General features: G+C 42.6%; 1 protein-coding gene across 1 annotated transcript; it reads right to left on the bottom strand.

The window, feature by feature from the left end:
• Nucleotides 1-5,627: 5,627 nt before the first annotated feature.
• On the bottom strand, nt 5,628-26,322 carry CFAP97D2 (CFAP97 domain containing 2). The gene is made up of 5 exons (XM_088454056.1): nt 26,227-26,322; nt 12,600-12,680; nt 11,909-12,027; nt 8,817-9,009; nt 5,628-7,278 (listed from the first exon to the last, which is right to left on the bottom strand). Exons 1-5 carry the CDS (start codon nt 26,317-26,319, stop codon nt 6,862-6,864), a joined length of 903 nt encoding a protein of 300 aa, XP_088310182.1. The 5' UTR covers nt 26,320-26,322; the 3' UTR covers nt 5,628-6,861.
• Between the last annotated feature and the right edge of the window lie 246 nt (nt 26,323-26,568).

The following is a 26,568-nucleotide window of genomic DNA, read 5'->3' as shown; positions in this document are numbered from 1 at the left end:
ATAATATATAAATGCAATACAATTTTGCAATCAATAGAGGTTTTTAGCATAATCTTGGCCAGAGTAAAGAAGGTGAGGAACACCCTATTTGTTACTTAAGCAGGAAGTTGAATGTACATGAGAGAAACTATGCTACGGTCGAGAAAGAAGCGTTGGCCATAAAGTGGGCATTAGAAACTATATATATATATATATATATATATATATATATATACATATATATATAGTCATAAATGGATCCAGCACTCACAGTAGTAAAATCAACATGCCCAGTGCCCTCACATACACTCACGATTTGTAGATCCCTTCCAGGTGCGGAACTTGGGAAAGCCAAAATAAATACACACTATTCAAATGTGTTTGCAACGTTTCAGTGTCTGTTTAATCAACACTGTTGTCAGTGTCCTGATGACAGTGTTGATCAAACAGACACTGAAACGTTGCAAATACATTTGGATAGTGTGTATTTATTTTGGCTTTCCCAAGTGCTGCACCTGGAAGGGATATTTTTATATATATATATATATATATATATATATATATATGTGTGTGGGTGTGTTCCAATGAAGCCTGGCACTCCGGACAAAATGATCATCGGTGGGGTACCTTCCCATATCATAATACAGTATCCAAGGTTCCCATAATAAAGAGCGAGGTGGCACTTCCAATCACCAAACATCTGTTTGAGTGTTTGGTTACACTATTTGTGACTCATCCTGAGGAAAAAGTCTTAGGACTTTGAAACGTCGATGCTTTTGATGTCACACTGATGATCTGAATACAGCACTTTTTTCATATAGATTGGAAGTGCCGCCTCGTTCTTTATTATGGGAGCCTTGGATACTATATATATATATATATATATATGTGTGCATATACAGTATGTGTATATTACGCTAACCCATACATGAGTTAGATAGAGGGGATACAGTCATTTTTGCCGTCGGACGGGATGCCAGCTGTTGAAATCCCGGTGTCGAAATCCCCAACCGGGACTAAACATAGGCGTTAAAATTCCGACGCCAGTTTAGATAACAATGCTGGAATCCTGACAGCCGCCATCCCGATCATATGCATAGCAGGGCGCTTTAGTTGTTTGCCGCGGGCGGGGGGGGGGTTAGGTTTAGGCACCACAGGGGGGTTAAGGTTAGGCTTTGGGGGGTAGGTTAGGCAACACTGGGTGGGGTTAGGATTAGGCACTAAGGGGGGACGGTTAGGTTTAGGCATCAGGAAGGGAGGGGTAGGGAGAAGGGTTAGGATACCGATCAACAGTTGTCGATATCCTAACCCTGTCAGGATGCCGGCGTCGGGATTCTGACCAACGGGATCCCGAGGGGGGGGGTTGAGGCCCCAGAGATATGAGTGTACCAGGCCCCAAGGTTTCTGTTGCCGGCCCTGATTATGGCATCCAAATAGTTCAATTTTGGTCTCATCTAACCAGACTAGATTCTCCCAGTATTCCACAGGCTTGTCCAAATGTTGTGCAGCAGACTTTAAACAAGCTTCGACATGCTTTTTCTTCAGCAATGGAGTCTTGCGTGGTGAGCGTGCATACAGGCCATGCCGGTTGAGTGCATTACTTATTGTTTTCTTTGAAACAATTGTACCTGCTAATTCCAGGTCTTTCTGAAGCTCTCCACAAGTGGTCCTTGGCTCTTGGATAACTCTTCTGATAATTTGTTTCACTCTTTTGTCAGAAATCTTGCTAGAAGCACCTGGTCGTGGCCGGTTTATGGTGAAATTATGTTCTTTCCACTTCCAAATTATGGCCCTAACAGTGCTTACTGGAACATTCAGAAGTTTAGAAATCCTTCTGTATCCAATGTCATCAGTATGTTTTGCAACAATAAGGTTGCAAAAGTCTTGAGAGAGCTCTTTGCTTTTACCCATCATGAGATGTTTCTTGTGTGACACCTTGGTAATGAGATACCTTTTTAGGCCATCAGTTGGGACTGAACCAGCTTAATGTGCACTGACAAGGGACAGGATTGCTTTCTAATTACTGATGGATTTCAGCTGGTGTCTTAGCTTTCCCTGCCTTTTTGCACCTTCCTTTCTTCATGCGTTCAATTCTTTTTCCCTGTGTCATGTCACATTATTGCACATAACTTAATTTATGGACATCTATGGTCTGATTTCTTTGCATGTGTGGATTGCATGGGTTGTTGCTGACATTTGGTGAAAAGTCCATTCAATAGCCCCATTACAAATATATTTACTGAGAAAAATGTTGATGTGTTTAATACTTATTTTACCCGCTGTATATATAATGTTAGAAAAGCAAGTCATGCAAACATGAAGAGTAGCGAAATCATGAAGCGGTTAAAATGTATTTTTATTCCACATACAGAGTAAAGTAAACACAGGTGAAATTGACCTTTGGAATTTTTATTTACAATTGTATCAATAGCTCAACTGAAACTAAACATACCTGCCATGTTGGTTACACTTCTATGCAAAGCAGTTCATGTAGGCAGTTCTTATATGAATTATTATTTTGTATTTTTATATATTAATGTTTTCTAGGGAATACCAGTACACTGGGTTTTGAGGCGATCAAAGTGAGCTGAACTGATCTATATATCCAATCTAAGGTACTGTGGGCCTGATTCAGTAAGGATCACTATTGTGGTCGCAATAGTGATTTCGCATGCAGTCTCACTGCGAAGATATGCTAATGATTGCAATCGCTATGCCATAACATCCTAACATAAGAATGCCCACCTTACCTTACACACATCTGTAATACTTAGCAAGACTGCAAAACCATCGTTACCATTGAGTACAATCGCAGCCTCACGCACACTTGCACAAGCTATGACCTTACTCAGGAATTGCTAACCCCATCGCACGCAGTGAGTACACAAGCTGTGTACGACATCGCAGTGGATAATTTATGCACACCCCTGTAACGGCGTTCAAACGATTTGGCATGCCTGAGTTTCACCGACCACCCCCCCGGTCACCACCCCCAAATGGTACTTCTTGTCAATCACTCTGTGATGGGTCTGCGTGGTCACAGTGATCGTAGTCCCGATCGCAGCGGAGTCTTCGCACACTGCGATGCATACACATGCGCAGAACGCACCAATCGGCCGATTGCATGCGCAATTGCAGTTGTGATCAGTAGTGAATCAGGCCCTATATAACCAAAATAATGACGTAACGCTCAGAACCTTAAATCTGCAAAAATCACTAACATATTGTGTTTATCATAGCAGTTATTAAACACCTGAAATATAAATCTCACAATCTGGTAGATTGGTAAAGTTCTGGTAAAGCTAATGAAACGTTTTGCAACACTCCCATAGCCAGGATCTCAGTATTATAGGGACCCAATCCACGTAAAACGTATGTTCTTATATATAGGTTTGCCATATCAACCCTTTAGTTTGGGACACAGAATCTATGTAATTAACATATGTCTAGAATTAAAGGGATGATATGGCAAGCCGCAAATATTTAACGATAAATAGGCCCCTTAGTATGAAAATATATATATCTCACACAACATTCAGGTGTTTAACAACAGGTGTTAGGGATTATTAAGGGTTCAAGGATTGGAGCAGCAGGTAACTATTTTTGCTAATTTTTAGGAGCAATAAATGATAATAATCACAATGTAGGCCAGAGGTGCCCAAACTCTGCCATTACAGGCCAGGTATTAAGGATATCTATGCTTGTGGCCAGATGGTTAAATTAAATTAACTGAGGTACTAATTAAGTCACCTGTGCTCAAGCATGGATATCTTTAAAACGTGGACTGTAATTGCGGAGTTTGGGAATCTCTGATATATGCTAAAGATGTCTACACATGCAGAAATTGACATCTAGTTTAGTGGTATATAGCTTAATAATTACTATGTGCGTAGGCCCAACTCAACCAATAGTCTTGATAATGATTGGAACCTATAATATGCTGAGTAGGACTGACAGAAACTGCAAACTGTATTACCACTACCCGACATTGTGAGTAGTCATCACCTGACCACACTATGGAGGCAATTCAACGTATTCTTCTTTTGCAATGTGTGCAGCCAAACATTGCAGTGAACTGATTACCCATCTAAAAGTCTCTTGTCAGCTGATGATTGCTCACTCACCTGGGCTAGATATGGTGGAACTGAATCTGTGTCTAGGAATCTTATGTGCAACAAAATACGATTAATCCGTAGCTTTAAAGATTGACATATATTTAATTAATTTAGATATTTTATTATCTGTAAAAAGTCATTATGAGGGCTTAACTAACATTCCTCAAAAAGTGATCTATTCATTCATAAGAACTTGTGGCTTTAATTAGGCATTTATTCCTAGTGAATTGATAGCTAGAATTCTTGTCACCGTGAGGACTGAGGTGATGGATTTTAATGTCAGATCAGAGTTGTGCGCTGGCAGGGTCATGGTGCTGGAAGGTGGTATGTACTTCACTGCCAGAAGCCGCAGGTTGCATTGCTATAGTTACCCCCTGGATGTGACTAGCTTGGTGTGGGTGCACAGAGCTCAGTACAAATTCAGAAGGATGGTCAAAGCAGAGTGGCAGTCAGGGACACAGGTACAAGTGCAGAATGAGTATACTAGCAGAGGTCTAAAAATAGAATAATACAAACACTGTCTTTACAGTAGAATTGCAGGTCCCAGCAAGCCTCCCCCGAATGCTGGTACTTGGAGAACCACAAGTACCAGCATGCGGGGCATTAAGGGCCCACTGGTACTTGTAGTTCACCTGTAATGAAATGTTGAATTAAACACACACACACACCGTACACAGTATAAGTTAATACATACATACATACACATTCACACATACTCACCTACATTACCTGGAGTGGTACTCTTGTCCCTGTAGACATCGAAGATCTTCTTAAAATTAAAAAATTAAAAACGTGAACCATGCACTAAGTAATAACCATCCTTAACAAGGATGGTTATTAATTCCAGAATGAAGCGCTCAGACGCGGCTTCCTCCTCTGAAGGTCCATGTCTGAGAGTTCATTGGCTGAGAGAAGTCAGCCTCCGCCTCCCAGCCAATGAACGGCTCCCTCCATTGAACTCAATGATGGGAACCGCAGTATAAACTTTAGTTACCCTGCGGCTCTCCATTGAGTTCAATGGAGGGAGCCGTTCTTTGGCTGAGAGAGGCAGGGGCGGACCTTCAAAGGAGGAAGCTGCGTCTGAGTGCTTCAGTCGGGAAGTAAAAACCATCCTTGTTAAGGATGGTTATTACTTAGTGCGTGGTTCGCGTTTTTCGTTTTTTTATTTTAAGAAGACCATGGATGCCTACTTTGGACCAAAGAGGACAGAACCACGCATATGAGACGGTGAGTATGTTTTTTTTCCACAGGTACCCTATGGAATTTCTACTGGAGAAGGGTACCGATGCTACAGGGATACATAGGTGAGTATGTGTACATGTGTGAATGCATGTATGTTTATTAAAATTATACTGTGTACGGTGTGTGTGTCTTGTGTTTTTTTTTCAACATTTCATTACAGGTGAACTACAGCTACCAGTGGGCCCTTAAGGCCCCGCATGCTGGTACTTGTGGTTCTCCAAGTACCAGCATGTGGGGAGGCTTGCTGGGACCTGCAGTTCTACTGTAAAGACAATGTTTTTATTGTTCTATTTTTACACTACACCTACACTATCAACCCGCCACCCACCGCCCAGGGGTGGCGGGGATAGCCCCAGGCTATTAGCCTAGGCTAGGGTTGCTCTGGAGAGGGGGACCCCTTTATTGGGGGGGGGTCCCCAACTCCCCAGGGATCCCTGGCCTGAGCTGACTAGCGGTCAGGGCTGATGCTGCTGCTGGGGGGCCTGGTGATAGGGCTCCCCTGGCTGTGGCATCATTCCCCGTTAGAAAGGGTTCAGTGCTGGTTCTAGCAATTACAGTGAGACCCTACGCAATTTTTTCCCTATAATTCCAGAACCAGGACTGGTTCCTAAAGCCCAATGCTGGTTGTACTAAGTACAGGGGAACCCTATGCAATTTTTTCCCTGTACATAGTCAAAGTCCGGGGCTGGTACTGTTTTGGTGGGACACCACACATAATTTTTTTTCTAAATGTAACTATTTATAAGCTGTTTACCGTCAGATACATGCAGGCATCTCACTGATGTCTGCATGTATCTGTGTGAAAATGAACTGCTCATGCTGAAAGTGAAAACATGTAGCAGTTCATGTTCAGACGGGGATTTGCAGTTCGGTTTGAAGTGTGATTTGCTGCACGATTTGTACATGAACAACAAATCGAACAGCAAATCACTGTTCCAAATCGAATTCGATTTGAGAAATGCTTCTCAAATCGAATCTTCGTAAATGAGAGGACTTCAGAGGGATTTGAATTTTGAAGTTCGATTTGCCTCATCTGAAACCGACTCAAAACGAAAGTCAAATCGACCTTTGATAAATGTACCCCTAAGTGTCAGCACCAGGGGAAGAGAGACACCATACTCAGACACCATGCCACAGGAGCTAGTAAGTTGGAGCACGGTGCCAGTTCATGAACATTTTCAAGAACATTGTTTTAGCCTACAACCTATTTACACATCATCATCAGAAATATATGTGAGAATAATATTTGTCAACCTTTATAGTTACAGCAAATGTTTATATAACTAATAGTTACAACAGCATAGAAGTAACAAAGAATGAGTTATGTGTGACTAGAGATAATATTTAACATCTGCTGGTTTTAGAAGTGTAAGCTTTCATGATATTATACTTCTGATCCAGTATAATACCAGTTCCTAAACATTACTACCCAACCTTTCCTTTATCTTCTACAGCATCCACATGGTGATTGGTCATACCTTCATTATGTAACCATTTACATCCAGTGCAGGCTGACAATAATACTCTACTCTGAGTTATGGACTGAATGATTCTCCCTGTCTGTCTCTTGGTCACTCTCTGACTCTTCTGACTTGTCAGATTTGTCGTCTCTCTCAGTATCATAATTATTATCTTCACTTTTATCCTCTCCCTTCTCCTCTTCCCTCCGAGACTCCTGCTCCATCCTGGTGTTCTCCTGGGTTTCCTCTTTCATGCTAGCTGCTGTCTCCTGATTTGCATCTTTAGTCTTTTCTTCTGTTTTGTTTTCTGTTTCTTGAACTTTATTTTCTGTGGTATTTACAGCTTTCTCTTTGTTTAAATCTTCTTTAGTATCTTTTTCTTCCACTGATTCTCTTTCCCAATCATTATCATCTTCCTCCTCTTTATTTTTTATATATATCTCAGACTCTCTTCTTACTACTTTCTTTTTTCCTTTTAAAACCTGCAGGGAAAAAAAGACCAAACCTATAAGCGCTGCTTTTCATCACAACCTTATACTACTATGGCACAGTGGTTAGCATTGCTGGATCACTGTACTAGGCAACAGGTTCTATTCCGATTATGGGCCTGATTCAGTACGAATCGCAAGTGTGATCACTGCTGTGATTACGCACGCAGTCTCACTGCAAATTTTTGCTAATCCTCTGCGATCACTATGCCGTCACAGCTCAACATAAGTCAGCTTACCTTACACACATCCGTAATACTTAGCAAGGCTGCGAAACCATCAGTAATATCGAGTACAATCGCAGCCTCATGCACACTTGCACAAGGTCAGACCTTATTCAGAAACTGCTAACCATCCGGTACACAGTGAGAGCTCAGGCAGCGCATAGTCACTGCGATCGCAGTCCCGATCGCAGTGAGGCATGCACGAGCACTGCAATGCGTACGCTGTTGCAATCTGTGCTGAACTGGACTGCGCCAGGGAAGTAATTAATGTTAAATGATAGTGGCATATTCCTTAGTATCACTGCGGTACTATATAAAATATGCCGTTGGTATTAAGGTTTGTTGGTAAATGGGGCCCATAGGCCTCTTTTGCTTAATTTTAACATGCAAATTAATTATTTGCAAGAATGTCTTGTAACAGGATTCACGATTTTAATGATAGATATGTCAGAAACCTAAAGCACCGCTTTACATGTAATTATGGTTTACATGCTATTATTAAGCTGTATTAAACATAATAAAACTTGATTTTTCCGAACATTTATTAAAAAATTGCAAAGTGCTAATAGCCAATAGCAAACTTAGGGCCTGATTCAGAGCTGGACGCTCTGACCAGAGCGCTCGCTCTGAATCAGGGCCCTCCTACCTAAAAATGGAGCGGCCTCCTGCCCGCTCGCATAGCTGTGGGTGACCACCCACAGCTTATGCGAGCGGCCAAAAAGATGGTCGCAATGGTCAAGACCATCGCGACCATCAGGCTTGCGACGAGACCCTGCGGTAGGGTCTCGCTGCCGCAAGCCCAGGAGTGCTTTTGGCTCTATCAGAGCCAAAAGCACTCCCACTGACATCACTAGTGATGTCAGTGGGGCCGGCCCCAAACGGGAGGCTTTCCCATGGGAACGCCTCCGTCTGGGCAGCAACACCCCCGGCACGCCCACCAAAGGGGGCGTGCTGTCACTCACCATCGACAGCATGCCCCCCTTTGGTGCGAGACCCTTGGCTGTCGCTATGCGGGTCTCGCGCATGCGCACGACGGAGCTCCCTCCGTCGTGCGCATGCGCACTAGGGCACCATCGACCCGCTTGCGAGCGCTCAGCGCTCGCGAGCGGGTCTGAATCAGGCTCTTATTTCCTATTAGATGACATGAAGAGGTATAAGTCTGTTACTAAGACCTTCTTCATTGATAGCAACATATTAAGAGTATACGTTTCATTTAATCTGGCATATAAAATATATCTTGAAATGCTATTAATATATCTGTTCTCTACCAAATTCTCTGTTTTTTGAGGTGTCATACCCCCACACTACCTTCTGGTGATGGGTGGCATACCATCCTCTTGGGTATTTAGCGATGCTGTCCATGTATTTCTCTGCTTTTACCCAATCCTCATTCCACTTCTCAGAGCGATACTGAGGCTCACACTTTGTAAGTCTGTCCCCAATATTTTGATTTTCTCTGGAAACTTTCAGCAACTCTTGTTCTCTTTTTTCCTTGTTTAAGCTGAAGCAGAGGAGAAGGTCATATATTACTGAATAATACGACAAACTGTAGTATTTAGCTTTCATGTATCAAACTGATATTTTTTTATGTGTTTTATAAGTATTATGTGTTATTATGACTTTTTGCCTGGAGCTCACTGTTACAGTTTTAGCTGGTCTAAATTTATACATTAAATTGAATTCATATTTAAAATGTAATCTGTCATTTGGTTCACTCATAACGGTTGTTTTATATAATAGTAACAAGATGTAGTTATGAGACCGGCGGCCGCGATGCCGCTGTTCTCAGTCCCCACAGGGGATGCCCGACGAAGGATTTAACATGGGCGTTGAAACGCAGACGCCTATCTTAACCCCGACACCGGAACACAGAAGAACGGGCAGCCCGAGTGAGGTATGTCTGGGGCGCCCTTAGTGTTAGTTGTGGGGTTAGGCACTAAGGGGGGAGGGTTAGGTTTAGGCACGAAGGGGGGAGACAGGTTTAGGCACTAACGGGGAGGGTTAGGGTTAGGCTACAAGAAGGGAGGGTTAGGGTTAGGGGAGAAGGGGCAAGGGTAAGTATACTTACCCAACCCCTGTTGGGATATCATCGGGATGCTGCTGTCGGTATTCTGAAAGGAGGCATCCCGACAGCCGGCATTACATACCAATTCCGTAGTAACAATAACAAGAAGTAACAATAACAAGAATATAAATGAATATTTAATAAAAGTCTTACTAATAGACCAGCACCCCGATAATTATCATTCTAACTTGCTGCGGATTCTGGAGCAATTCATCATTGCTCCGGCACGGTGACAGCTGATCCGAAAAACAGCTGTCCTGCGAGCGGCTTCACCGCTCCTTTTCGGAGCAGTAAATCCTTTAGGAGCAGTGACAGGAGCCTGCATGCGCGAACTACAGGTCATGCATGCTCACAAGAGCCTCGACGTCCGGCGGAAATAGCTGAACAGAGGCGGAGGGATCTTAAAGGATCCCTGTTGGCAAACATGGGGCTCCTTCAGGTATCGGGAGCATTAGTCATCTGAAGATGGCGAATGCTCCCGCACTCAAGCTCTAAAAATATAATATTTTCGGAGCTAGATTAATTCTGTCCTCATGGACAGCGAGCCATTCCGCTAGAGGAAGGTAAGTAGGAGATATCTGTGATATCTCCTACTTTACCTTCATGATGAATGGCCTTAAAACTTCATTTTTGCAATTGCATTTTCACCTGCTTTTGTAAAAATTAAGTGATCATGAATAGGCTCCTTAATCTGTTTCAACAAGGTTAAGTGAAGTATAGTTGTCAGGCTGCCAAATTCTGGTCTACGGAATATGAAAGGAGATATGAGAGCCCGAAGTGTCATCTCTTTGAATTCCCGCTCTCATAGGTCTCATCCGTAGCCATATACTTAATTTACCTGTTCAGTGTATCAGAACTGGCAGAGCCCGGGAAGCATGACTGCATGTGACAGCAGGTTCTAGTGCTTCTTTTAGTTAATTTGTATGTACATTGAGGCCTGATTCAGAGGTGCACGCTATTGCAGCCGCATCTGCATCTTGTGACACAGTGTGATTGTGTCTTTATGTTAATGATGCAGCCGATGGAGACACCCACCAGCTGTGCCGCTAATCCGCCACTGTGTGTACTAAGACGCACCATCAGACACACTATCAGGGACTGCACCAACCCTATGGCTGCCGAGGTCAGTGCAGTCGCTGACCACGACATGCTCGCACCTGGCTAGCCACTCCCGTTACCTTCCAGAAACGGCCACTGAAATTGCCTCTCTGCATCCAAATTTGTCCTGCAGCTTTCAGCGGTAACAGTCGGGACGCATGTGCAGACTGAAAACATCGGTCTCTTGCGTGCGGCATCAACATAGTGTGCACCTCTGAATCAGGCCCTTAGTGCTTTACTGCCCTCCTGCAATTACGCTGCATTTATTGACTACTCTGAGAAAGCAACAATCTGAAATGTTAAAAGATAAATGATTGAGGTGGGGAATGTATGTATGTAGGGTGCCATGAATTTTATTATCCTAAAAAAGCAACCAAGTAATATATCTCTTACCAAACATGAATGTGATAAATGATATGCAGCTGGGAGAATGTGTGTAAATAACCACTCAGTGGTGTAAATTAGGTGAAGTCTAATATCTGTACATACACAGGAAAAAAATCTAAGGGGGCAACTCAATTCTGCATAATGTTGGGGTCACAGGTCCTGATTCAGAGTCACACGCAGACACTGACGCGAATGCGTCCTTTGCGGCAGCCATGACTGCGATTATGTTAATGCTGCGGCCGACTTTCTTAATACTGAGATGTCCACCTACAGAGTATTGCGACGGTGCATTTCTGTCTTGGTGCATCTTTAGACGCACCATAGAATCTTGCATCATCCCTATGCAGGTGCAGTTTCTTCATCTGAGTATGGCCTCCTGTGTGAGCGGCTGTGCATCTTTGGGCGCAGCCACTTACAGCGACAAACCCACAATACGCACGTGTGCTTAACTACACCTCTGTTACCTCCCATATATGCCCACTGGCATCCACAGGAATGCGACTCTAAATCAGGACCACAATGTGCACATTATCTTATGCTATATAAGCCCAACATCTCCCACTTTTCCTGCACACTTCTATGGGGTGCAAGGCAAACTCTTCTGTACCGATCTTCGTGATCATCGCGCAGAATAGAATCGCCACCATAAAGGTTAAACTTTCTAATTGATAATGTTCACCAAACAAATAGATCCGGTTTGGCCAGATTTGTGGATGGCCGAACGCAATAACAGCAAAGATTCTGTACATATTTTATTAGTTTTAGGCTACTTTTATAGCAAACCACTTTGGAGAATATAGATAACAACTATATAAAATTCTTAGATCTACCATAGAACTGGAACTGTTACCTTTTTCCTTCATAATTATTTTTGTTGTCAATCCTTCCTTTGGTTCTCATGATAGTTGACATTTTCTCTAGCAACAGATGGTTGTCCCTTTCAATAACTGATAGTCGCTCTTCTTCAAGCTATAGACATAACATAACATTTCTTATATACTTTAAATGGATACATATAGTCTGCAGTAGTTTGTCACTGTTTCTATTGCTGTCTAAAGAGAAGTTTGGCAACTTACCAAATGCATCCTAACCGAAGCATTTTTTAATCAATGAATTAATTCTGCACAGATTGCTACAGTTACAAAAAAGTTGGGAGCATGATAGCAGATCCTTGTGTACTGAGTGAAATGTTAATAGATGTCCTACTGAGACAAAGCAAAACAGTAAACTCAGTATAAATACAATTATGCATTTTTAAAAAATATATATAGATACGTTTAATTATATATAATGGTACAGAATACATTAAAAACAAATTGGAATTGGACAATTCTTTTTTCATCTAATCAGTAAACGCAGGCTCCAGGAACACATGTAGGAGAAGGATGACTCCAAAGTTGTCGTTTCTTTGCAGGAAAGAGCAAACTGATCATCAGTGACTGTTCTGCTCAATGGCCAGAAATGTAGTTACCGTATAGCCCTCAGCTGGTACCATACTTATAGTTTTAACAGTGAAAATATGAGAAAAAAATTGAAATTACCTTCAATTTCTTGAGTTTGAGATTGAGATGGACATATGTTTGAGGACTTTTAGTATCCACCATCGGTTTAGCAGACTGTACCTGAAACATACAAATCTCCATCACTATGCACAATATTCACTGTGAAACGTAAATGAAGACTACAAAAAATCATATTTATCTGTCTATCCTCATAATTAGCTTTGCAGCACTACATTGTTTAACATACATTGCCAGGTGATTTAAAAAAAAAAGATACACAGCTAATAGCAACAATATTTATAGATTTCTTAGATCAACTAGCATTTTTGCGCCATACAGTGTGACGTAAGGGGCCTATCCATTAGCAGATAAATTGAACGACTGAACGATATATCGTTCAGTCGTTCAATTTACCTGCTAATGGATAGGCCCTGAACGATGACAGATGCGCACTCCCGCAGCCGATAAATATTATCTTTCGTCTCTCCAACAAGTTGGTCAATTATCGCATATCGCTGCCAGATATTAGGAATATCTGGCAGTTTATATGCGGTGAACGACGAACGATATTAACAGCAGCTACAAAGCACTGGAGAGAAAAAAATCCACTCCCTGAATGATGTCATGCAATATCGTTCATCGTTCGTCTTTTGCAAAAATCTGTCATGTACATGACAGATATCTTTCAGCACAGCCACTGGAATTTTCAATAGATATCTTTTGTCTTTCATCGTTCAGAAAAACATCTGCTAATGGATAGGCCCCTTTAGATGTAGCGCCATGACCAATTTTCACATGTTTAAATCTTTATTGCATAGCATATTTTTCGCACTGCAGACACAGGGCCTAATTCAGACCCGCTCTGAGCGCTCGCAAGCGGGTCGATGGTGCCCTAATGCGCATGCGCACGACGGAGGGAGCTCCGTTGTGCGCATGCGCGAGACCCGCATAGCGACAGCCAAGCTGTCGCTATGGGTCTCGCACCAAAGGGGGCGTGCTGTCGATGGTGAGTGACAGCACGCCCCCTTTGGTGGGCGTGCTGGGGGAGTTGCTGCCCAGACGGAGGCGTTCCCATGGGAACGCCTACCGTCTGGGTCCGGCCCCACTGACATCACTAGTGATGTCAGTGGGAGTGCTTTTGGCTCTGATAGAGCCAAAAGCACTCCTGGGCTTGCGGCAACGAGACCCTACCGCAGGGTCTCGTCGCAAGCCCGATGGTCGCGATGGTCATCTTTTTGGCCGCTCGCATAAGCTGTGGGTGGTCACCCACAGCTATGCGAGCGGCCAGGAGGCCGCTCCATTTTTAGGTAGGAGGGCCATGATTCAGAGCGAGCGCTCTGGTCAGAGCGTCCGGCTCTGAATCAGGCCCACAGACCTACAAACTTGTATTGTATTGGGGACTTGGAAATTGCACTTTTGTTGCAGTTGTGTCAGTGTAAAATTTGCACAATACAAAGTGGCGGGTTGCATAGCGCGGCTCAATATATTGATCCCTGGTCTTTGGTACAGAAGATCACCAAATGTGTACTAGGTATGCATACTGTACCTTTCCATTAGCAGTGCGAAAGACATATACTTGCCGAACAAGAAAGCATATTTGTGCAAAAAAGACGCATGGCGTGTCGTAGTCATTTTTTTAATGGTGCGCTATAAAGCCCCATTGAAGATAGGTGTATGTGGACTTGTATGTATTTACATGTCTATAGTCTGATCCTGACAGATAATTAGGAGCTCTGCTGTGTCGGTCGCCAGATAACACAATTGGTAGATTTTATTTCTTACAATTTTTGTTGCAGAACAATATTATTTAGTTATTTTTTTTGTATATTATTTTTTCATTTTATTGTTTGCTTTCTACACTTGCAAAGTATTTTGATTAAATATTTGTGTTATAGCTGTACTTATATTATTACACTAAATACAGCTGATGCCACTGTAATTTTATACCTTTTGTATCCAAAGAGTAGTCCTGACTGCTCTTTTGTTTAAATTACATGTTATACAAAGTACTGGTATTTACCATGCAACAGTGTTGTATGTACAATTGCTAGTAAATGTGTCTATAGTTGCAGAGCTGCTAAGCGACACTAATCACTCCCCTGTGCAGTTTATTCTGGAGAGCAGTCTAGAATTCTATTGTAATAAAAAGATCTACTTATTAACATCACTCTATATTCATGCTACACGTTTTAATTGTTTATGACCATATATTATATATATATATATATATATATATACACTATAAATGAAGACATAATACATACTTATATTTAAATTGTACGTGTTGAAGAGGATAATTACTATTGTGACAGGTTTACCTTTGCCAAGTACAGATTACTTAAATCCTGTAGTAGAAAACATTAATATCCCTTCTACATCCTGTTTTCTCAAGTGCCCTAAGTACAGCTAAGAGTAAATCTTCTCACCCCACCGGCTCCCTTCTCCACATCAGCACTACTGATTGATGTCAAATATTGATGTGGCCATGCAAAGTCATAACTAGGAATTCATTGGGCATCTGAGAACACTCCTCCATATTTCATCTCGGTGGGAGCAATAAGGCCTTGGGCTAAAATAAATGTCATATGTCCCAAGCTATGGCTCTGCGGCTCTAAGTAGCGTCCAAGCTGGTTAAGCAGCATGATGGGGGGATAGAGGTGTTCTCCTGTATTCATCTATATAGAACTAACTTTTCAAAAACTGTTTTATATTTGTTATAGACAATTGGGCTGATTCAGCATTGCATGTATGTGCAATGCTGAATGCAGATTCACGATTATCGTGAATCTGCACATGTGCAGGACCCAATCTGTGAATGTACAGAACACAGCTCCTTCTATGCCTCTCCCTGATTGACATTTAAGGTGCGGGGATGGCCATCATTCCCAGAAATGGGGGCATGTCCTCCCCGTTTTCCAGGAGTGTCAAGGCCAGGGGCTGTGTCCACGGACTGGCCTCGTAAGCCGGCCATCCTGAGTAAGCTGAGGCTTACTCAACTGGCCGGCAGTCCAGACCAGAGGAAACCAGAATTGCCTTAGATGATAGAGGTCTGGCTAACGCGTTTCTCTGTCTGTTAAAGCTTCGTCAGAGGCTAAAATGACCTAGCATGTCCTTTTGGGTTTAAATACCCTGGGATAACAAGTCAGTTACTTTCAGGTGTACAATTAGTGATCTATTATGTTCCCAACCATTACGTGCAGTAGAGTTAATCTAGGTAAAATTCCTTGCAAAGTATAAGAAAAGAAGAGATCAATCATAAAATATTACCTTCAAAGCTTCCGCTTCTAATATTAAATTCATTCGCTGAATTCATTTATTAATACAAGCGCTTTTCAGCTGGTTGTCATTCAGGGAAGTATCTACCAATCCAATAATAAGGATTGCTAGTGTCACGTGATATCACGTCACCTGCTGTTACAAGACCTACGTCTCCTGGATTGTTATGGCACGTGACTATGTCACGTGTCCAAGGGTCACATGACCAGCATTAGCGTTCCGTGACCCAGGAAAGCATCCCCCCTTTTTTTCACGGACCGTTGTATAAGCGGAATACATTTTATTAGGTTGCTGGGTGGAAATAATGTACAGGACTCAACATAGAACATTATGAGGGATTTTGTCAAAAGTGGCAAAAAGAATTTCATTGTTGTACAGCAGGCATGTCAAACTCGTAGCCCACGGGCCACATGCGGCCCAAAGAAACCTTTTATGTGGCCCAACCGTGTGGGCCCAAATACATATATTATGTGGCCCAGTCACCCCAGCCGCGATCGAGCTCAGCTCCGATCGCGGCAGGGGTGACTGGGCCACATAATATTTGTGTTTAAACTTGGAACGCTGGTCTCTGAAGCGATCAGAGAAGCCTCTGATTGCTTCAGAGGCCAGCGTTCCCAGTGATGCAGTTCGCGGGTCATGACGTCACCCGTGTCACCTGCAATGTGAGTGGCCTACCCTGCTGGATCTAGTTAGATCCAGTTAGTGGCTGGCGTCTACACGGGAGTGGTGCCCAGTGGCCAGCGTGAAAAGAGGTAAGTAAGAGAGAGATAGGTACTGCACAGGGGAGTGGGGCCTGTTCTATACTGGGAGGGGGCACAGCATAAGGGGCATTACCGGAGGCACTACTAAGGACATTACTGGGGGCACAACATAAGGGACATAGCATAAGGGGCACTACTAGGGGCATTAATGGGGGCACTGAATAAGGGGCACTACTGGGGACACTGCATAATGAGCTTTACGGGGGGCACTGCGTAAGGGACTCTAATACAGGGGGCATTGCATAAGGAGCTCTTATAAAAGGGGCATTGCATAAGGGACACAACTACAGTGGCATTGCATAAAGGGCTCTAAAACAGGGGGCATTGCATAAGGGGCACTTCTACAGGGGGCACTACTACAGGGAGCACTGCATTGGTTTATTTTAATAATAACTCTTTCAAAATTGCATATAAGACTTTTTTTATTCTTGCGGCCCACACACTCTTAGACCTTGAATATTCGGCCCGGTTGGAATTTTGAGTTTGATATGCCTGTTGTACAGAATTAAAAAATATTTTCTTTCCATGTTGCTGTTAATTATTACAACAAACTTTCACCACATGGCTTATAAAATATAACAGTAAATATTGTCAAATCTGACACAGGATATAAATACACATATTTAACATTTGATAATGTACAGTCAGGTGCATAAATATTGGGACATTGACAGAATTTTCATATTTTGGCCTCTATTCACCACTACAATGGCGTTGAAATGAAACAAACAAGATGTGCTTTAACTGCAGACTTTCAGATTTAATTTGAGGGTAATTACATCCAAATCAGGTGAACGGTGTAGGAATTACAACGGGTTCTATATGTGCCTCCCACTTTTTAAGGGGCCAAAAGTAATGGGACTATCAACTCAAAAGCTATTTCATGGACAGGTGTGGGCTATTCCCTCATTATTTCATTATCAATTAAGCAGGTAAAAGGTCTGGAGTTGATTCTAGATGTGACATTTGCATTTGGAATCAGTTGCTGTCGACGCCCAATATGAGATCCAAAGAGCTGTCACTATCAGTGAAGCAAGCCATCATTAGGCTGAAAAATCAAAACAAATCCATCAGAGAGATAGCAAAAACATTAGGTGTGGCCAAATCAACTGTTTGGAACATTCTTAAAAAGAAAGAACGCACCGGAGAGCTCAGCAACACCGGAAGACCACGGAAAACAACTGTGGTGGATGACAGAAGAATTATTTCCCTGGTGAAGAAAAACCCCTTCACAACAGTTGGCCAAATCAAGAACACTCTCCAGGAGGTAGGTGTATATGTGTCAAAGTCAACAATCAAGAGAAGACTTCACAAGAGTGAATATAGAGGGTTCACCACAAGATGTAAACCATTGGTGAGCCACAAAAACAGGCAGACCAGATTAGAGTTTGCCAAACAACATCTAAAAAAGGCATTACAGTTCTGGAACAACATCCTATGGACAGATGAGACAAAGATCAACTTGTACCATAGTGATGGGAAGAGAAGAGTATAGGAACTGCTCATGATCCAAAACATACCACCTCATCAGTGAAGCATGGTGGTGATAGTGTCATGGCGTGGACATGTATGGCTGCCAATGGAACTGGTTCCCTTCTATTTATTGATGATGTGACTTTTGACAAAAGCAGCAGAATGAATTCTGAAGTGTTTCGGGCAATATATGCTCATATTCAGTCAAATGCTTCAGAACTCATTGGACGGCGCTTCACAGTGCAGATGGACAATGACCCGAAGCATACTGCAAAAGCAACCAAAGAGTTTTTTAAGGCTAAAAAGTGGAATGTTATGCAATGGCCAAGTCAATCCCCTGACCTGAATCTGAATGAGCATGCATTTCACTTGATGAAGACAAAACTGAAGGGAAAATGCCCCAAGAACAAGCAGGAACTGAAGACATTTGCAGTAGAGGCCTGGCAGAGCATCACCAGGGATGAAACCCAGCGTCTGGTGATGTCTATGCGTTCCAGACTTCAGGCTGTAATTGCCTGCAAAGTATTTGCAACAAAGTATTAAAAAGTGAAAGTTAGATTTAGGATTGTTTAGTTTGTCCCATTACTTTTGGCCCCTTAAAAAGTGGGAGGCACATATAGAAACCGTTGTAATTCCTACACCGTACACCTGATTTGGATGTAATTACCCTCAAATTAAATCTGAAAGTCTGCAGTTAAAGCACATCTTGTTTGTTTCATTTCAAAGCCATTGTGGTGGTGAATAGAGGCCAAAATATGAAAATTCTGTCAATGTCCCAATATTTATGCACCTGCCTGTATAAATTAATTTTTTATTTATTTTACATTTAAAATACTGTTATTTTAATATTTTGTCACTTTCAAAAGAGTTATTGAAAGATATTTCTGAAAACTGGTGTAAAGGAAAAATGTGCTGCTAATCGTAGCCGTGTTATTTAGAAAATGAGACCAAACATCTGAAAACCAAACATAGAAAAATACACGGAACCCTTTAGAAAATAGAATCACGTTATCTCCGAGTTCCAACCTATTTTGTTCTGATAAAAGCCAGCACCTATTACACATTTCCTGCTTTCTGTAGGAAAAGCTGTCCAATACATATTTCTGTAGACCCAGCACTAAATTAAAATATGTATCTCACTTTTCACAGCAATACAGATTGTAGTACCGCTGCTATTTAGCAACACAGGCTCCAGTGAAAACCTCACATGTTTCTCTGTCACTGGCAGCCTAGCATTGCCAGCAAGGTGTCACTGTAAAATGCGCATGTACACACTAGTTGGACCCGACCTTTCCAACTTTGTCCCACATTGCCGGGTATAGATAAACCGCCCTTTGGATGACGTTGCGTAGCGCCAAAAAGCTTAAGTTGTACAGACAATGGGAATGTGGTAATCTGCAAAAATACAGAACCACAATGGAAATCAGTGATTTTTCTGTGATCTCACTGTTGCTAAGCTGGAGGAAGCAGTGATGGCCCCTATCTCCAGCAAAAAAGCTGCTTCATAAATAGATACCATAGTTTAAAAATGTGCAACGGTAAGTATATTAATTTTAATTGCTTTAGGAATTATCATTAGATTGTTTTAAAATATTAGGATAATGTGGATTATAATAATGTAATACATACTTTTTTATTGTTCAATATAAAGATTAAACAAATAAAAATATTAGCAAACAATGTTAAATGCCGTTTTATAAATGCACACACACCTAGCTAGAGTTGTTATTATTATTATTATTATTATTAAAAAAAAAAAGGTTTTGAATTTGTGAAGTTGTTCAATCAACTAGCTGGGATATCCAGCGTTGCCCGGATTGAGGAATGGATTTTGAAGTACATCTGCAGCCTTCATTTTTTATAGGTTGCAGACCACCAACAAAAGAGAGCATGGCATATGAAAATGTACTTGGAGGAAATTAGTAACTGTCAGTGCAGGTGCAGCATGACAGTTGATCCTCCGATTTACTACTCTTCCGTTGGAGCTCTGCCTGTCCCTTTACTGGTACCTATCAGCCTGTGCCTTCATATCAGGGAAGTTGTAAGCACCAGAGGACATCCTGAGCAAACTTGCTTAAACAAAGATTTCAAATCGGAGACTCCACAGCCTCCTTGGTGGGATTCATGTAGAATTCCATGGCCCTGACAAACTTCATAGTAAAAACCTAACCCTGGTCAAACTACACCACCATGCCAAATTTGGTGGAGCTAGGTACAAAACTCTGGCCATGCATCACAGACAGACAGACACTTTCTTTCTTATTATATAGATATTAAATTGAAATGTAAACTTTTTAGTTCATATTTATTGATAAAATATCCATCTGCCACTGAGAATACTGATCATTTGAAGACTGCTAGTATACAGAAGTCATGGTCGGTCTTGACACTGATGTGTGTAATCATGTATATTGTGTATTGTTCCCATGGAGATAGTGTGAAGCTGCTCTTTTGGAAGATTAGAGCAGTCAGACCTGTCACAGTGTCACTCTGAAATGACAAATAAAGGCTGCAGGACAAGACTTCCTCCTTAGATGAGAACTGCGAAAAACATTTGCGTGTTCCTTGTATTGTCTTGGAAATAGATTTCCCCCAGGCATGTGTCAGTCAGTTCTAGAACTACTAAAGGGATTTTCACACACGCAGTACCTAGACATCTGTGATAAATAATATACAGGACCAACTGAGTAACAGCTTGCAGATTTCACATTATCTTATATTCGAGAGGGAAAATTAGAGAATGGTTTTTGTATTAAATTTAAATTCAAGTAAATAGATGTATGACAGAACAATAAAGCGATTATTTTTAAAACTTCTTTGAAGTTTTAAGAACAATTAGAATTAATTGTATGAAAGAGGAAAATTATGTTAAATGTCGAGTTAAAAAAAATTGCCATACGCAGATAGTGGAAACTATTAGTGATAGTCAATACTATTCTTTTAGTTACTTAGAGTACACTGACATACCATTACAACCTTGCTGTCTTTAGTCAATGATCTCAATATAGCGTTCCCGCTAGGCTGTTTTAGCGTGGCGCGTCGCCCTGCCCTCCTTCTGGAGGGCAAAAAGCGCCCTGCCCTCCAGAAGGAGGGCAAAAAGCACCCTGCCCTCACAGCCTGCAGGTGCCGTCTTCACCCGCGGGATGCAGTGTCCCGCGGGTGGAGAAATGTGCAGTGACCCGGTCACCGCCGGAGAATAGACGCTGGGCACATGCGCCCGGCATTTATTCTCACTGTCTGCAGCGCTTGGGGGCTGCCCGGCGTGTCCGTAAGTGCCAGGAACGCCCCCAAGTATAACGAAAAGGGGACGCGTCTTATAGACACGCCCCCTTTTCGTGCCTCCGGCACGCGCACAAAGTTGCCCTCTCTAGCTCCGGCGCCCTGCCTGCCGCCGAAGCTAGAGTGAACACTATCAATATGCAATCTAAGTCAGCCAGGTAGGTCATACAATTTAAAGAATGACTTCTTGAATATGTCTGTTATACAGGGTGACCATAATTAAACTTCCCCGATTCAGTGCCGTCTAACAATTAGAATGTCACCACATTTGGTATAGAGACTTATGAGGAGGACATGGGAAGCAGGATTCCAGGAGAACAAAAAACCTTAGTCCAAAAAGCTACCGAAAACAGCGTGAAAATGGACAGATAAATGAAATAGCAAGACTAAGCTGTAATGAATGATTTCCTTTATTGTGTTACACTAATGATAACAAAGCAATAAAACATTTGTGTGGTATAATGTGAACGAGAGGCTGTGTGTGGCATAGTGTGAACTAGTGGCACTGTGTGTAATAATGTAAATTGGGGCATAGGCATATTTACCTCTCTGCACGTCACTAGTGCAGAGTGTGCAAATGCACATGGGCCCAGCACAGTACACCCTGCATCCAAAGTATACTTACATTGCTCCAGCAGGCGGGTCCTTCTTCCGCCAGCGGCGCCATGTTCTCAGTGATATTTGGAAAGATGGCGCTTCGCAGTGTGCCAGAGCCTTTGCTCTCTTGTGTGCATGCGCCATCTTCCTGAATATCACTGGGAAGATGCGCCGCGGAGGAGGATAGACAGAGGAAGATGCGGGGGTGGAGTGGGGAACCCCCTTGGGCTTTAATACGGCCCTGAATTGGGTTACTACAATGTAGAATAATATGTGGCATAACATCATCATAACAGACGTGCACAAAATTGCCTAGATTTCTGCCAATGTGCATCTGTCTACCGAGAAGGATATCTGTGTTTACAGATGAACAGAAGGTTGCACAGTAGCATTCAAACAAGATAAAGTAGTGGATATGATGCATTTTTAGTCGAATTTCCTATTTCTTACATTTTTAAACAACATAGGGTCTAAATCAGCAAGGATCGCAGTTGCTAATACGCACACATTTGGCCGATTGTTTTGCACTGCGCATGCATCTCACTGATTACAGCCAAAAGCCGCAGAACAAATTTGGACGCAGACAGAGGCAATTTTAGTGGGTGTTTCAGGGTGGTAACAACGGGGTGGCTAGTCAAATCCAGAGTTTGTCGTCCATGTTCAGACGGACATTTTGCGCCTCCATAGGGCTGGTGCAATCTCTGATGGTGGGACTGGTGGTGCACCTCAATGTGCAAAGCTGCGACCGATGTTGCACATTAATGGGCAAAGTAGCGGATCAGCGCTGCATCAGATGGGCATCTCTGTGCAAATACTATTTGCTGCAGCCTTAGCATAAAGAGGCAGTCGCACTGCGGAAATAGACGTAGTTGCAGCTGCATTAGCGCCCACCTCTGAATCAGGCCTTATATGTGTATAATGGCTTGTTCTTGTGTTCATTTTATAATCATACAAAATATGAGTACAACAGTTCTACTTAGTAATGTCACCATTTCCACAGCAAGGATTACATCGCCACCAGATAATACAGCATACTTGCCTACTTTTGAAAAATACTTTCAGGGAGATTGCAGCAGAATGCGCCGCGCAAAGCGCGACGTGCCATTCAGGGGTGTGGCCTGCCCCAAAGGGCGTGTCTACCTCAACCTATGGGTGTATATAGTCCTATAAACTGAGACCCTAGCTCCCCCACAGACATTAATATAGCTCTGCCCTACCACATTCATATTACTTGATGCCCTACACATATTCACATATACACACATACACACATACATTCACACACACACACACATACATTCACACACATTCCAAACACACACACACACATACATTCACACACACACACATACATTCACACACATTCCAAACACACACACACATACATTCACACACATTCACACACATACACACACACACAGATACATTCACAGAGATACATTTACACACATTCCAAACACACACACACATACATTCCAAACACACAAACATTCACACTCACACACAGGTTAGTGTACTCACCTTGGGACCGGGCACTTCTCCAGCCTCTCCACCGAACAGCACAGCGCTGTCTCCGCCAGACCAGAGCTCCTCTCTGCAGCTCCAACAGGACTCCTCCACCATGTCTCAGTCGCTGCGGCTCCCATGTGCAGGTAGGAGAGGGGTGAGGGATCCGCTGCTACTGCCGCTGGAGCCAGACACTGGTGTCTCCATGCGGCTACTCACAGAAGCCCGACACCTGCGCTGCTACCAGGCTCCGCCTGCCACCGCTGTCGCACCCAAGCACACTCTGTGTGCGCACTGCTCACTAGCACCGGCTTTTAAGTAAAATGACATGCCGTCATGATGTCCCCTCGCAGGCCCCGCCCACAAACCGGGAGTTGAAGTACACTTTGCAGGGGAGCGGGAGGCTTCATTAAAAACCGGGAGCCTCCCGCTAAAATCGGGAGGGTAGGCAACTATGTAATACAGTGATGTCACATCCAAATGTTTTTATGGAGTTGAAATGTCTGTGCTTCAGCACAGCAAGGACACCCCAAACACTGCGTCCTCTACACACTTTTATATAATCTTAATAAACTTGCGTGGCAAAATTAAATACCTTTCCATCAGCATTAGACGCATTGGTGCGCCTACTCCGGGGGTGGCCAACCAGCTAGAGGCAAAGAGCCAAAACATATCTGTAGTCAAGCTAAAGAGCCGATATCATAGTTGTCACCAGGCCACGCCCCATTTTTGTGCGCACGCCTTTGGTATGACATTTGCAGGAGCAGGAGCATGACCTTGCGTCATACCCCCGTTTTTAGTCACACTGGCTCCCAGCCCAGCACATTGAAAATACGCAATTTACATAATCTTCCCAATATAATTTTTTCAGTTGACGTGAAAAAAGCCAGAGCAATATAGAAAACATTGAAAAAGCCACGTTCACATAAAATACACAGAAACAACCCAGATCCACATAAAATAAAAGTAAAATATACTGAAACAAGCCAGATCCACATAAAATATACTGAAAAAAGCCACAACCACATAAAATACATTTTAAAAATCACATCCACATAAAATACATATTGAAATCCAGAACCACTTAAAATACATTGAAAAAGCAAGATTCAAATAATAGACACTTCAGCTCCCCTATGTTTCACTCCAGCCCCCTCCCTTGCCATTCCAGCCCACATTCATGTGTCATTGCAGCCCCCTCATGCCACTGCAGTGGCCCCTCACGTGTCTCTCCAGCCACCTCCACCCCATACCCCGAAGTTATCACAACAGCCCCACTCTGCCCCCATAAGCATGAAAGCAGGCCCCCCTCCCCCACTGGCTTATCCCGTGCCCCCTGTATTTTTGCCCCTTATGCAGTGCCCCCTGTGAAAATATCGGTAACATCGCGTAACATCGGCCCCTCACGTAGAATTACAGCAGGTCTGACCTGCCTCAGAAATTGCAACTCTCGACGCACGCAATGAGTACTCAAGCTGCGTATGCCGTCGCAGTGGCTAATTGATGCATGCCCAGGAAACAGCATTGAAACGGACAGTGCGATTGCAATATTAGTTGGCGCACATACGCTGTGATGCATATGCAGTACGCACCATCGGCCGATCTGCTTATGCTGTTGCAGTTGCTAATTTATGCACACCCAGAAAATGGGGTTCAGACAGTGCGATCGCAATGCGAGTTGGCGCATACGCGCTGTGATGCACCATCGGCCGATCTGTTTGCGCTGTTGCTAATTTATGTACGCCCAGGAAACGTCGTTCAAACGGACAGTGCAATCACTATACTAGTTGGCGCACACACGCACTGTGATGCGTATGCAGTACACACCATCGCCCGATCTGCTTACGCTGTTGCAGTTGCAATCTGTGATGAATCACGCCCTTAGTCAGGAACATCTACACTACCCCAAATTTCGAATTCAGCAAACATCTGCCCCAACATAACCTCGCTTTGGTTAAAATCTAGGAGTCCCAAAGAGGATGTCAGTGTTTTTATGTTGTAAACGATTTGCAATGCAAGTAAACCATACTCACAACATACCTCCCAAGTACCAACTGTTCCATTGTCGGCAAGAAATTCCCCACTTGTGGGGCTTGTCCCACCAGCCCGAGATCAGGACATTCATCTCTATATGTGTGTGGGGGCAGGGAGGAGTAGGGAGGTATCCAACAATCTTTCAGCTTTATTAAGTTTAAAACAAGTGTTAAATACTTTTTTTTTTTTATAATGACCTCAGTAATGCTGCTAATATTAACCAATACAAACTTAATTCTAAAGGTGCATACACACACACAACGATTTTTTTAACGATTATCGTTAACGATATCGTTTATCGTTCAATCGTTGAAAAAATCATTCACTTTCTAAGTTAAAACGATGAACGATTATCGTTCATGCTCATTCACGTTTGTAGTTCAGTCAGACTGACCAACTCAGCGATTTTCAATAAGGGAATATGCAAAAATAGTTTGTAGTTCAAAAAAATCGTTCATTACATTTAGTAAATGAACGATTTTAGTAAACAATTTTCGTTCATTTGCCCTTGAAAAAATTAATGAAAATAGTTTACTAAAATCATTCATTTACTAAATCGTTGTGTGTGTATGCACCTATAGCAATACAAGAGTTATACAACTAAAGCAATGGCAGTATTGCTAAAATTTAATGTTTGTGATACAGATACGTCACAACAGCCAAACAAACCAGCTGTGTGAAATTAATTTTGCTCTATTACTACAAGTATATATTTTTTAAATTATAATTAGCTGACATACCTTTCTCTTATGCTCATCATAGTAAGTTTTGTCCCATTTCTGCTGCAAGTATTTATTACCACATGGTAATATTGGCTGATAGGCTCTGTGCATCCTGTGAGCTACCTCCCTAGCCTGCAAACTTTGAAACGAGTGAGACGGAGGATCAGAGCCTGGGGAGGGAAACCGTGGAGACAGTGGTGTTTGAGGCAGGTCATGTGGTGGTTGTCATGACATTGGTATTAAGGAGAAAAATGAATAGCTTGTGTTTGGTAGCATTTCAAACATTGTGGCAGTAGATCAGCAAACAAAGCCTGAATATGGGAACCTAAATCCACCAAGTGACATGCGTCATAAAACATT

The sequence above is a fragment of the Taudactylus pleione genome, unplaced genomic scaffold, assembly GCF_031769625.1.
Source record: "Taudactylus pleione unplaced genomic scaffold, aTauple2 ptg000609l, whole genome shotgun sequence".
Taxonomy (NCBI): Eukaryota; Metazoa; Chordata; class Amphibia; order Anura; family Myobatrachidae; genus Taudactylus; species Taudactylus pleione.
Note: the sequence above shows the minus strand (reverse complement) of the source record. Positions and strands in the feature narration are given on the sequence as shown.

Coding starts and splice junctions, on each gene's coding strand:
- CFAP97D2 (XM_088454056.1), bottom strand. CDS start 26,319: ATGCACAGAGCCTATCAGCCAATATTACCATGTGGTAATAAATACTTG. Junction 12,681..26,226: donor ATGATGAGCATAAGAGAAAG/GTATGTCAGCTA, acceptor TGTATGTTTCAG/GTACAGTCTGCTAAACCGAT. Junction 9,010..11,908: donor AATAATTATGAAGGAAAAAG/GTAACAGTTCCA, acceptor CCTCTGCTTCAG/CTTAAACAAGGAAAAAAGAG.